The 14,476-nt window shown below is 40.0% G+C and overlaps 2 protein-coding genes across 2 annotated transcripts in view; both read left to right on the plus strand.

The window, feature by feature from the left end:
- TUBAL3 (tubulin alpha like 3) overlaps positions 1-4,043 on the plus strand; it is a 5,775-nt gene extending 1,732 nt beyond the window's left edge. The window contains exons 2-4 of the mRNA XM_072399060.1: positions 974-1,187; positions 2,185-2,333; positions 2,937-4,043. Coding sequence (XP_072255161.1) covers positions 974-1,187; positions 2,185-2,333; positions 2,937-4,043 — 1,470 coding nt within the window. The remainder of the gene's footprint in view (positions 1-973; positions 1,188-2,184; positions 2,334-2,936) is intronic.
- An 872-nt stretch (positions 4,044-4,915) lies between these two features.
- NET1 (neuroepithelial cell transforming 1) overlaps positions 4,916-14,476 on the plus strand; it is a 20,702-nt gene continuing 11,141 nt past the window's right edge. Inside the window, exons 1-3 of the mRNA XM_072401856.1 lie at positions 4,916-5,108; positions 9,999-10,065; positions 11,773-11,832. Coding sequence (XP_072257957.1) covers positions 4,960-5,108; positions 9,999-10,065; positions 11,773-11,832 — 276 coding nt within the window. The 5' untranslated portion in view covers positions 4,916-4,959. The remainder of the gene's footprint in view (positions 5,109-9,998; positions 10,066-11,772; positions 11,833-14,476) is intronic.

Genomic DNA, 14,476 nt, shown 5'->3' on the forward strand with positions numbered 1-14,476 from the left:
TACTTGGTGATCACTAGGAAACGCTTGGAGACATTTCAACCAAACTTGCTATGTTCCACTATTACTCGGATACGCATTGAGACCTTAAAATCAAAATTGCTGGACATATGACTCAGATTCATGTAAGTGCACCACTGTTCTTTGTACAGCGCTGAGGTATATTTGTATGTATGAGTGTGTGTATGTATTGCTCAGTGACGGTGTGCCTTTTGCTTATATTTTTACATGTGTAAAGCTAGCTGTGGTATCATCTAGTTTAAAATAAATCCACTGCATTCACTTTCAATCACATAAAAACATTGCATTGAATTACTAACTCCTGAATGATATACAATGTGTACACACTTTTTACACTGAATTGTGATTGACTAATACTTTTATTCACTAAATGGAAACCAAATATGCCAAACCTAAAATTGTGTGTATGTGTGAAATTTATTTTAGATAATTTTGTAACTGTTTTGTAACTGAATTAGATTTATGTTTTTTACCCCCACTATTATAGGGACTCTAATGAGCCTTCTCTATGATAATTGTTGGTCGGGGTGGATGGACCTCTTTTGTTTTCACTCTGCTCGATCTGCTTCTTTACATGGATCTTTGGGGTTTAATAGTTCTGAACCTTGAAATGCCAAGGGCTGAGTGTTTCTGGTTTATTGTGCGCTCTGACTTCCATAGTCCACTTGCTTTATCTGGCCTGGAAAAAGCAAGTGGGACTATGGAGGTCCGAACTTATCTGCAATATATATGTATACAATGGAATTCTCTCAATGCAGATTTGTACGGTGTTCTCATCTTTCCAGGTATATCTATAGGGAATGAAAGAGATCAAAAAATCAGATTGTAATGTCATGTGTGGGTAAACTTTACCTTGTGTCTCATGAAAAACTATGTGGTTTATATACTCAATGCCAACTACTGTGAAACATGTTTTATGACCTTTTATATAGACATTAAAGTTTTTGTATTGCAGAGAGAATGTATATCTGTCCATGTTGGCCAGGCTGGAGTTCAGATGGGAAGCGCTTGCTGGGAACTCTATTGCTTGGAGCATTCAATTCAACCAGATGGCACAATACAAAAGACTGCGGCCGTAGACTCTTCGTTTTCCACCTTTTTCAGTGAGACTGGGTCAGGAAAGTACGTTCCAAGAGCTGTCTTCATTGATTTGGAGCCAACTGTTATCGGTATGGTATTTCCTAAACTAATTCATTCCATGGAAGCTAGAAGCCTTCTGCAGTATATCCAATGTGCATATAAAAAAATCAAATTTTGTTGTGTGAAGGCTTGAACAAGAGATTCTCTCTGGGCTTAACCAAAAGAGCAAAAATATTTAGTGCGAGAAATTACGGGCTTAGCGGTTAGGGGGTTAAACTTCATCCTCCACCATGATCCCACATTCTCAGTAATAATAAATTGTCTTTCCTACCATTACACATTTATCAATTATGTAGCATTTACTACTGTAACTTTTAGACACCCCTGCAGTTACATTAGTTTGTGCAAACACACCAAACTTTTTAAATTGGTTCTATATTATTGTTTACCAACGAAGATGGAATACATCCAATGCTTTTGATATCCCTAACATGTTTCTTTTCATCTTTTATAACTACAGTAAATCTTTGACCTTAGAAGTTCTCTCAAAACTGTCTATTTTTATCTTTAAAGGCTCCAGAAGTTTTATTGGAGCTATGATATTTGGAATGGTCCAATATGCTAAAATACATCTAAATAAAGTTTTTTTTTTTTTTTTTTTTCTTTTTTCACAAATATAAATCTAATAAAGTAAAACTCTAGCCATGTGATATAATGCTGATTGTAAAATGGGTTTACAAATATAAGCACCAAACATAGCCCTGCCATGGTATGTATCAAGAGGATAACACTACTTCTTGGAGAAGAAGCCCTTGCCCCACTGTAAGTTTACGGTAAGAGATCCCATGTTTCCTCCTGTAACCCTGTCCTAACCCCCTCCATCTTCAAACCTATGTGCTCAAAACATTTGTGGATGACGGCATTGCAATGCAGTGAAATGTTTGGTTATTTTTGTTGTTTAAAGGGGACTATAGACGGTGAAATAAAGTGTGCATGAAAATTAGGTTTGCTGTTGTGAATTTGTTTTGCACCTAATTGCCAAGTCAGTATGAAACAAATGTCAGCTTTGTATTCTTATTTTTGCAGGTGAAGTAAGAACTGGAACCTACAGGCAGCTGTTTCATCCAGAACAACTCATACCGGGCAAAGAAGATGCTGCCAATAATTATGCTCGTGGGCATTACACCGTTGGCAAAGAATTAATAGACCAAACACTTGACAGGATACGAAAGCTGGTAAGCAGATTGGACATTTAGCATAAACTCTATTGGTGACTGTGTTCCTAATCGATCCCTGACCCATTTCTGGTTGGATCTCTCTAATGCCAACCTTAATCCAAGAGTTAAAAAACCTTGGGCAGCACACTTTGAGTACAATAGGAAAAGATGGGTTTTCTTCCTCAGAAATGCGGTTGCCAAGGGTCTATGCCATCCTTTTTGCAGCTTTTTTTAAATGTCTAAAGGAACCCCAGACATTTTAGGGTTTGAGGTACCCATACATGTTCTGGTCTCTGAACCATGGAAAAAAAAAAACTATTCATTGGAGGTAAGGGGGGGGAGTAGGTGCTCCCAAGTTTTTGTGCCCTGTGGAAAGAATGTCCTATTACATTGGTGGCCAGAATTCTAACTGTTGAAATTGGTATATAAAAAATGCAGGTGGGTTTTTTTTCAGAATGTCATGCTTCTGGCATTAAGCACTTCATTCTTTTACTAACCCCTTTAGCAGCATGGATCTGGGTTGGGGGATTAACCTAATTTTTACCAAACACCCTAATATACCTTAATTTTAACTTTTCGCCAACATTCTTTTTCTTTCTTTTCCCCCCTATTGTCTTTCAGTCTGAACAGTGCTATGGACTTCAAGGATTTTTGGTCTTCCACAGTTTTGGAGGTGGCACAGGTTCTGGTTTCACTTCACTATTAATGGAGCGCTTGTCAGTGGATTATGGAAAGAAATCAAAGCTGGAGTTCTCGATTTATCCAGCTCCACAAATATCTACTGCAGTGGTAGAACCATATAATTCTATTCTGACAACCCACACAACCCTGGAGCACTCAGACTGTGCCTTTATGGTAGACAATGAAGCCATTTATGATATCTGTAACAGAAATCTGGACATTGAACGCCCCACTTATACCAACTTGAATAGATTAATTGCCCAGATTGTTTCTTCCATTACAGCTTCTCTGAGATTTGATGGGGCACTGAATGTTGACTTGACAGAGTTCCAGACTAATTTGGTGCCTTATCCTCGAATCCACTTCCCACTGGTCACCTATTCACCCATAATATCCGCAGAGAAGGCTTACCATGAGCAACTGTCTGTGCCAGAGATCACCAATTCTTGCTTTGAATATTCAAATCAGATGGTGAAATGTGATCCACGACGTGGTAAATACATGGCTTGCTGTCTGTTATATAGAGGTGATGTGGTACCTAAAGATGTCAATGCTGCGATAGCTGCAATTAAAACCAGGAGGTCCATCCAGTTTGTAGACTGGTGTCCTACTGGTTTTAAAGTGGGAATAAACTACCAGCCCCCTACTGTAGTTCCCGGAGGGGATCTTGCCAAAGTTCAACGTGCTGTGTGTATGCTGAGCAACACTACAGCCATTGCAGAGGCCTGGGCAAGGCTGGACCACAAATTTGATCTCATGTATTCTAAGAGAGCTTTTGTACACTGGTACGTGGGAGAGGGCATGGAGGAAGGGGAGTTCTCTGAGGCCAGGGAGGATATGGCAGCTCTAGAGAAGGATTATGAGGAGGTGGGAACAGAGACACGGCTGGTCTCCATCAGCAAAGTGTTAAAAGAACAAGTAACAGGACTTAATAGTAATAATTCTATATTTGTTCCTGTGGGTCAGGCCTACAACAAGAGCTTTCCTGCCGTGTCTGTGTCCCTTGGGATCAGGTCATGGCTGCTAGGTTTCCCAGGTTGTTCTTAGCTGGGCACATATAAAACCTAGAGAAGCCAGTAGACAATATTGTGATTATAGAAATATATGTTGTGTTTATGAGAAGTCATTCATGTCCCCCCTCCCTCAGAGATCAGTCCAGCTGTTACTTAGTAACGGGGCCCTCTTTGCTGTAGCATTAGATTGTGGGCCCATTTAAGGGACAGCTAGTGACGTGACTATGGGCTTTGTACAGCACTGCGTAATATGTTGGCGCTATATGAATACTGTGTAATAATAGGATCAATCCCTCTAGTATCTTTTTTTTTTTTCTCTGACAAACATTATTAGTTCCATGCACTACACAGAACTGGGGTTCATGGGGAGCATCATTGAGTGTCTGTAGAACATTGGTGGCTCCCTTTCCAAGCAGCCCCACCACAAAGCAATACATGTATGGGAGGGGAAGGTGATCTGATTGTATGGCACTGTAGTGACAATATGATAAGAGAACACACAGCTCTGATACAATGTAATCATGACATGTATACCTGGGAGGGTCTGTCACACTGTGTTGGGTGAGGGGGTGGGGTCTATGTCACTATAGCGTGAGATATGTGACACTATACGCGGTATTTTTTATTATTTACAGAAAAAAAAGGTCGGAAAGTGCAGGATACATATTTCTTGTTTTCATTTTACTTCGACTTTGGCTTGCTAGTCACGAATACATAGGAAGTCACGACCAGGGATTTGCCCTTAAGTAAAATGGCCGTCAAGTTTAGCAGCCCAGAGAGCGCATGTGTAGAGGTCTTTTCCTCATAGCTGCGCCTTATTCATCTCTTAGCAACCATGTTCTTGCCATCCAATTGGCTGATGCCCAGTTTCCGCTCTTTTCAAACTAGCGGTACGGCGGTTGGCTGTGTGACGAACGTTCTGTGTCCGCCGCTTGAATATTGAGCCCACCATGGAGGGGGAGGAGGTAATGAAGCCCCCGGCGGACCCTTCTCCGCCCTCCGATAAAGTGAAGTCTAAAAAAAGAAATGCCCCTAAACGGAAATCTTCCGTCACCAGCCTGGCAGGCCCGACCTCCCCGGACAGAAGCTGCAGCAGGAGGTAGGCGCGCTGAAGGGCTTCAGGGGATGGCAGGGAGATATAGGCCCCGGGGGTTCGGGTGGTTCTATGCACCGTGTGTTGGCTTCTTTGCTCTGTGGGGTGAATGAGGCGCGATGGGTGAATGTGGTGTCATTGGTTTAGCCGTCTCTGAGTGTCTTCCCAATCTTCAGACGGCTTCTCTTCCCGCCAGGTTTGTGTGTTGGTGAGCAGACTAATGACATGAGGTGACAATGGACCTGGTATAGTTTTGTTACCAGGTTTTCCCCCATAACACCCCTGCATGGCCCTGCTGTCATGGATAATAGGGGATCAGCAGGCTATTGGCTGGGAAATTCCATCCTGACTAATAGACTTATAACTAAACAAAAGTTTCTGGTGTACAAATGTTTGGGGAGAATGCAATCATGTGACCTGTCAGTGTCGTGTCATGGTCATCCACCAATCACAGAGCTCTCTATGGAGTGTTATGCGGAGAGCGCTCCATGAAACACTGCAGGCTGCTTACATTGTATGAATGGATTGTCACAAGCTGGTACAATGTCATTTCCACCATAATGATCACCTTTAATGAATTGATGGGAATCAGTAACAGGTAAAATTATACAAATGTTTTGTTAGTTTTAATCTGTGATCACTGGGATCTGTAAGTTTCCAAAGTAAGCTTGCAGGTCCTTGTTTGCCAATAGACAATATTGTGATTATAGAAATACATGTGATGACTGTATATCTAGTAACGATGGCACTTAGTAGTATAGATAAAAGTCACCCCACTGTTTCTGCCATGTTTGGGCACAAGGCCATTTAAAGAGGAAGTAAACTAAAAAATGCCCAAAACCAAAAAAAAAAATCCACTTACATTCAATCCTGCAGAGCAATCAATCGGTCCGTAGGTTTCTTCCGTCGGAAGAAACAGAATGTCTACCCTTTTATGTAAAGTGAAATTTATGAGTTTAGGTAGACTTTAATAGATATTCTTCCAGTTCCAGGGATCTTCCTGGTCTGACCCTGCCCAGCACTATAGTATCTTCCTGCAGGAATATAAATCTCCTATAGGAATAAATGCATCGGCATTAGGCAGGCGCACTAAGAGGAGGTGGGGGATGTTTTGGCAGTAAGATGACAGGCCGGTCTGTACAGTGAGAGTACTAGCAATGTGTTTAAAAGACCAGTAATGGCAGCCCGTACATAATTCATGATGATGTCACTTTAAATAAAAATAAATATGAAGCTGACGTTTCCTTTTTTAATATCTGTTTCATGGCTGTCATGTTAGTGCTTTGACATTCAGTGCTTCCTGAGCCGGAATGTATTTACATCTTTCTTGTCCTGGATTAGTGACATAAGTATGGATACCTGGCAGCCATTTTCATCCAGCGATGGCACCTTCCATACTTTAAAGCTTTAGTGGAGCTGTCCCTGTGCTACAAAGGTTAAGTGGATGTTTTTTGTTACAGGGAAGGTCAAAAGAACTTGTATTATTTCCTGGCTCCAGCGTAATACTCTGAGCCACCCTGCAGACACCCATTTAGGACCCTCTGCTGTGGGCAGTGGCTGCAATGCCATCACCTACAATTCAGAACCAATGGCGCTGTGTGACGAGAGGGACTGCCCAGGGCATCTGGGAGAAGAGTACATTGCACGTCAAGAAAATGAGGGCTATACAACGTATTAGCCCTTTATTTTGCCCCCAAAACAAACAAAAAAAAAAAATAAATAAAATTTTTTTTTTTTAGTTAAGGGGGTAGCCCTAAAGCAGAATTAAAGCTGTACTATTCGCCTATCCATGTTCCATCGCAGACCACCGCCATCATCCTTTCTTCTTCTTAGAGAGAATGTTTGCCCATCCTGATTGGCTGTGCCAACTCCCATGTGAGTTTAATTCATCCCTGACACACACAAGGGAAGATGGGGTTGTTGGGTTTCCCTGGAGCTGCTCAGCTTTTTCACATTTCACCTTTGTCATCCGGCAGGTGAAGGACATCGCTGCCCCTTTTTGCATAAGTCACCTGTCTGATCCTTCATTGTGAGAAGTGGGACTTTAGCTCATCTTTAAGTTAGTAGTGCATGTACAAATTGCTGGATTGGCAAAACTTTTTTTTTTTTAATTTTATCTTCCATATCAGAGTTTGTTTTTATGGCTGTTGCTAATACTATAAATCAGTTCTCTTTGCTAGTGGTGTTTCCAAAGCAGTTGTAACTTGGCTTTGCCTTTCTGCCAGCCTCAGAGATTAACTCATGTGACAGTCTGTAAGAACCTGTTGGATCCATAAAAGGAATATCTTCTTTTACATGAACATCTATGCTTTTATCTCAGACAGACTTTTTTCAGTATTAAATATTGCAAATACTTTACATTACTTTATCTTCACATGTAGCGAGGGGAGTGACATTTTAGTGAGATATATAAATTCTTTTCTCTGCATTTATTTATGTCTGAAGTACCTCAAGTCGTCCGACTAAGGAGCCGGTCACAGCCATCGTCCATTAATTAATTATAGGAAGGGTAGGCTCAGGCCCAACCCTGAATTCTGGATGAAAATTTACTTGCTAGCATTGGAAAATGTACATTTATTTGGAAGACTCATACTAGGAAAGAAAAGGAAATTATTAAGTGTGTATTAGTGAATAAATTACCATTTTGGTTTACAACCTATACAAATGTAAAATTTTTGTATGTTGCACATATACAATCTCTTTGAAATTTACCAGAACTATGTGATAGAAAGGTGAAACTAAATGATCTAATCATTTGGTATGCTGTTGTGTGGGCCATCACACATAGAAGTTGTTAGATATAAAGAACATGACAGTATAATCAGGTTGTATAGTTTGGTGAAGTATGGTGAGTGTCATACCTTCCTTTCTGCTGGGCATTTAGTCAGGTCAAGCTTTTGCTGTCACTGGTGTCCTCCACTAGTGAGTGTGTTGGATACAGGGTCCCTGTGGTTCTCTTGCTGGCCATCACTTTTGTGTACTTTAGTGATGAAGTGAAGGAGCAGGAGGGAACCAGTAACCCCAACAAGGGAAGGCAATTGCAGCAAAGGATTTGTAGTAGTGGTTGGTTCAGTAGCTGCGGATGTACTGCATGATATTGGAAGATATTCTTGTAGAGCAGGGGTGGCAAACTCAAATACACAGTGGGTCAAAATGAAAAAATTGGACAAAGTCGTTGGCCAACTTTGATATTTATTGAAGAAATATCTACAGTTGAGGAAATTCGCTAATGAATGTCAACAGAATGAATGACGCACAAGCAGAGCATTCTGGGATTTGTAGTATTAGCGGTGCATGCACTGTACTCTAGTGAACATTTGAGGTTTTTTCGCAGGCCAAATGTGTTTATATTTCTGTCTTTGCTAATGTTGCCACCTCCCTCTTAGCAGAGATGAATAGTCTGTACAGGTGGCAAAAAATGGAAGAAGCCCAGAATGTCATATTATACTTTGTAGTAAATGTGTGTAATTAGACCTTTTTTAAAGTATATAAAACATATTGATGGCCCTGCACAATGTTTATATCTATAGTTTCTTCATGCCGCCTCCTTATCCACTGTCTGCTGAAGTTCTGTGTAAGCTTTAGGTCAATCTAATTAAACTTTATACAGAGCTTGTTATCCTACACACTTCCACATGATGGCACTGGTGTCTTGTGATTGATGTGCTTCAGGCACCCAGTGAAAGCTGCCCATACCAAGAACAGTACCAGCTTTTTCTCCATTCTCTGAGGGAGCTCAGCAAATCACGCATTGGGGCTAGTGGTGTTTGGATGGGGGGTGTTACTTTAAAAGAATTTATGCCCCTCCTTTTGAATGAGGTTCTGTATTTACTAGTATTTAGCCCCTAGTAACAGCCTTTCAGCTTTTTTTTGTGTGTGCGTTTTTAATAAGTTGCAGTGGTTGTATTCAGCCACTAGATGGTTTAAGCTGACAAGTTTCTGAGCCAATTACGTGGGCATTCACAGGGAATACTTAATGTGTTAGGCAACGGACCTATCATACACCTGTGCAACCTAGATGCCTGTATGTTTGCATCTGTGGGGCAGCAGGAGTGTGTGTTTGTCTGGGAACATTGAAATCACATATAAGATGATGAATCACTATTGTTGGTGAATGTATTATACAAGTTGAAAACATTTATTGATATACATGCAATATATTTGGGAACAAAATGACATTATAAATTGGGAACCAAAATCATTAACCCACTGAAGGCTGCATTCCAAATCACACTGAAAATGTAAGTAAAAAAATTGAAATCACGAAATTAATTTATAATGTGGCTCATACACACAAGTATTCCGCTTCTGGGTTGTGGTCCTGTCCAGCTCTGTCTCCTGGTATCATTGAGACTGTACTGGGTGACACTGCAAACCTACTTGTGAAGGCACAAACGAATGGGCGATTCTGGAGGATCTGGACTACCTGTGCAAACCGAGTGAGCTGCAGGTACCGCCTCGTGCTATTGTACGGTATCAGTAGTGACAAGAGCGACAATAAAATGCAGGACTAATAAAGAGTCAGCAACTAGGTATACTTCAACACATATAGATAAGATTATTTACAATACATTATGTTCATACTGTATGTCAAACATGAAAAGAATGTAGAATACAAACATGAAGTGAATATTCTATGTAATGGGCCATCTGCAACTCTGCAGGTTTAATTCAGTATGAGCTAGGAAGCAGAAGAAGGGCTCGAGAGGTGCTGATGGAAGGAAAGTATGGTCATTTGTGTGAGCTTGGCATTCTGAGTGGGTACATTGAAAACGTGGTTCTTGGGTGATAACGTGCTAATAAAGTCCTAATTATACCTTTTTATTCTTTTTTACTTACAATTGTTTTCGTATTTTTTTTTGTCTGATCTAATTTCTGGCTACTTCTCTTTTTCAGACATTCCCTAAGAAGAGGAAGCTCTTTTACATTCCTGACCCCTGGGACACAATGGGATTTTACTCTGGTTAGTGCTGTTTGATTGTATTTACATTGCAGGCATTCTTCAGTTTCTTCATATTTCTCTTCAGACTATTAGTAGTTTTTGGGGCACACTCAAATTTTTCACTAGTGAATGTGTGTATTAACGGTAAGACAATAAATGGTTACTATTCACCATGGCTCTGTAATGCAGAGAATCCACCTTCCTGAAGTCTCTTTAGCAACCAGCAGTGTTGGACACAGCGATGGAGGGGTTGGCAGGAGGAATCATAGAGTGGAGGACTGGGAGTTTTAATCTGTGTATAAGGTGGCTTCAAGGAATGATTTATTTGAATTAGAGTGCTGTGTGCAGCATGAGGGATGATGATTAAAATTTCAAACATCTAAACACATCTAACTCCTAATAAATAATTCCTGGAAACTCATTACGAACTTGGCATTTTGGTGTGTTGTGTATGTGCACTGCGGTATGACCATAAACTTGCCGTATTCTTTGGGTTGAAGGTAGTCCTTTACCATGTGTTGTGATTACCTTAGCTCACTGATATGTTCTTCAAAAGGACTGGTGTTCCAATACTTTAACGAACATATTGTTTGTTAACTTGCGGCAAAATGTATGTTATTGCAATGTACATCAGTAGATTTTTGTATTTTAGCCCTTGGTGTCTACCCACAGTGAAAGCATGCAATGCATTAGGCTATGTACACACGTTCAATAATTGTTGTTGGAAAGGATCTTTCACGATCATTTCCAACGACAAACGACTGCACAATGCATGAACAGTGCTGTACATACAGCCCAGTTCTGCTCTACGGAGGGGGAGAACGATGGAGCGGCACCCGCTGATCTCTCTCCTCTTTACTTGCATTGCGATCGTTCATCGCCCATCTTCCGTGCCTCTGCCAAGGATGGTCGTACGGACGATGAACGACAAGAGCTGTACACACGCCAGATTATTGTCCAATAGCAGCCCTGAGGCGATTATCGGACGAGAACTATTGTACGTGTGTAGCTAGCCTTACTTTGTGTCTGTCTGCGTAGATACCTAGGTTTACCAATTCATTTTTGCAGATAATCAGCTGCTGATAACTCATCGTCTGTTATTGACCAGGGACTAATTGTAGGTAAAGGTGTGTCAATGCCGTGTGTCTGACTTAATAAATATAAAAACATTGATAGCTAACTTTTGTTGAAACTTATGAAAAAACTTGGCATATGTGAGGCCTTTATTAGACAGAGGGTTTTGTGTAACCCTGGTGCTAACAGGATTGTATAACTTAATTTTATCTTTCATGTATGTACACCCTTTTTGGCTGTGTTACTTTGTGTAATATAATGACAAACAGCTGTAAGCTTATTGTAACAATAAATTGTAGTGATGTGTGAAGTGAAGAAAGAATTTACTTGCCTCTTTAAAAGTCCCAAACAAAGCCAGATGTGGTCTTGCGAGTGATTTAACAGACATGTTTAGTCTTGCGTCTTACGTATTGTGTTTTGCTATGTGGGTATGGATGGCCTCTACAGCAGTGCTAGAGCTTCATCTTTTTATTTATTTATTTATTTTTTTTCTTCACAAGTGTGATTGTAGAACTTATGTGTACCTGTACAACTGTGTGATAAATCTATTTTTCAGTAGAACATATTTTCTTTAGAATTATCAGTTTACCTTTGCTACTGTTTTCTATTTATGAGTGACGTATAATATGGACTTTTTGTTCTATTTGCTTTTAGAAGAGGAAGCGCAGGGAAAAGGATGATGACTCTTTCAGCCTCTGCAGCTTTGATCTTAAGGTAAAAAGATCTTCTGTATGCTATAGTCAAGGTCTGACGTATGTCAGGTCAGGTTGCCAAAATACATAATTACATTATCTGATATACAGCTCTCCTTTGGCTCAAACAAACCAAAGTCATGCTTCAGAATTTTGCTTTGTGCTTCAATGCTATTAGCATATGTATGATTAAGAACAGAGTTTCTTTTTCCTTGATCTAATATCACAAAAGGCTCCCTACCTACAACCGCTGTCCTGTAAACAATGGATCCACTGTCTGTGATTCTTTAAATGACTGCAGTCTGGATTTGTGTGGACATTTAATATCACTTTGCTTTGTGAGGGAGAATGTACTGACAGGTGATCACAGGTAGACTGTCTCATTGCATCTTGATAAATTCCCATATTATTATTATTATACAGTATTTATATAGCGTCATCATATTACGCAGCGCTGTACAAAGTCCATAGTCGTGTCACTAACTGTCCCTCAAAGGAGCTCACAATCTAATGTTCCTACCATAGTCATATGTGATTAATGTAGTTTAAGGTCAATTGTTAGGGAGAAGCCAATTAACCCAACTGCATGTTTTTGGGATGTGGGAGGAAACCGGAGTACCCAGAGGAAACCCACGCAGATATAAGGAGAACCTGCAAACTCCATGCAGATAATGTCCTGGCTGGGGAATCGAACCTGGGACCTAGTGCTGCAAAGGCCGGAGTGCTAACCCCTGAGCCACCATGCTGCCCGTAGAGATTCTAGCAGGGCAGTTTTAGTCTTAGACCAGATTACTAACAATATAATTTTTTTTTTTATTCCATTGGGGACCATCTTTTGAATTTGTTGGTTGTGTGCCTCAAACTGGCCTTTGCTTTCTGATCAGGCAAATAGCATAACAAAAAGCAAATCTGATTTTTCATCAGGCAAATAGAGTTCAAGAATGGCAGCCATAAGCCTTTTTATGCTACTACAGCCATATTTATTTGTGCTCATGGCATTTAAAGTTCCTAATTTACACTCAATGTTCCCATTTAGGGCTTGCTTGATAGCCGCTCTTTTGCTGCTAGTATTCTTTCATGCCAAACTATAAAAAAAAAATACCTAGAACTGTAGAGAACTGATTTTCTCTGGTTTCTATGATAAAGCATTGGGTGCAGAGTGATTAGTTGCCAGGCTGAAACATTGTAACATGGTTGTTAACTGTCCTTGGCCTGGTGTAAGCTCTGTTGGGTTATGCAGGACTTTTTCCTCCGGCTGGCAGAAGGCCCCTGAAAATGTAACTAGCAGCCATGGATAATTGGGCAGAGTTAAAAAAGTAAATTTGTTGCTGTGCCCTATTTAAGAGAAGTAACAGATGTGCTGAAAATTGGATATCGCTGATTCTGGCCAAAAGAAACTTGTGTTACTATACTGGAATTTGGAATTTTTTATGGAAAGGTGTCCCTAATAGAAATGTTATTTTAAATTACAGTATACAAACAGAATTCCTGAAACTCAAGAGAATATTTAGGATTATTTAAATACTTGGGTTTTTTTTTCTTGTAAATTTTTATTTTCTATAAGGTTACAAAAATAGCAAACAATGGTTTATAATCACCAAAGAGAAATATAAACAAGATGGTTTTATATGCAAGAATCTGGGACATAACATGCCCTCTGGTAGGGAATAATGCAGAAAGGGGTAACAGATGGCGATAAAATATTAACTAGAAACTTATTAGAATGTTCTTTGTGTAAATTAAAATATTAGTGTGTGTAAAATAGTCCTTAGTGGTACCCAATACTTTGAAAAGTTTTTCAAGCTATTAAAGTGAATTGTGCCCAGATCATACATACATACATACATACATACATATATATTCTGAAAAAGCAGTAAAAGCACTTTACAACAACCTCTCACCTATGTTAACTCTATGTATTCTAGAGAAAGGTGTCCTTGAAATTCCAAATGGGGCACAAACCTTTCAGACCTAAAACTTGAACAAACAATCCAGTGCGGCTCCTGGGGACTAGCACCTTGCCAGCTGATCGGCTGCTTGTACCACAGCACACAGTACTTAACCAGCATTTGTAGATTTGACACTGAGCGTTACTGAACTACTTACTGCTTCTTTCCTTCATTCTCCATTGGGATGCCAAAGTTAGACGTTACATGCAGCGTCTCCACACAGGCACGGGCTCACCGGCATGAGAAAACCGTAACTTCACCACCATTCTGAACACAGCCTAATTCTTTCTCTGTTACTTTCTAATGCAAGGGAATCTTGGCAGGCTGGCAGCCCTCTACTAAAAACACATTAGATGGTTTCTAAACTGCTGGAAACCTATTGAAACTTCAGTCTTTGTTATGAATTTTGAGGTCAGATGGTTTGTTCAGAAGCTCAATTGTACCTTGAACTAAAGATTTTGGGTGTTATATCCATGCAATCCTCTCTTTCTATAATTTTGATTGCAATCCTTTAATCAGGGGGTCATTTAGGTTCATGATTTTTAGCCCTGTTTGTTTACAAGTCTCTCCCTTAACCACCTGAGCGTTACACTGAGGTCTAGATTTCTGTACCAAAAGTGATCCACTGTTTTTCATGAAATTTTTTTTATAAATTGTAGACCTGTAACTTACAGAAATATGTCCGAACAGGGGTTCTAGTAGATAATATGAATATAA

This window comes from Pyxicephalus adspersus, chromosome 2, assembly GCF_032062135.1.
Source record: "Pyxicephalus adspersus chromosome 2, UCB_Pads_2.0, whole genome shotgun sequence".
In the NCBI taxonomy this organism is placed as follows: Eukaryota; Metazoa; Chordata; class Amphibia; order Anura; family Pyxicephalidae; genus Pyxicephalus; species Pyxicephalus adspersus.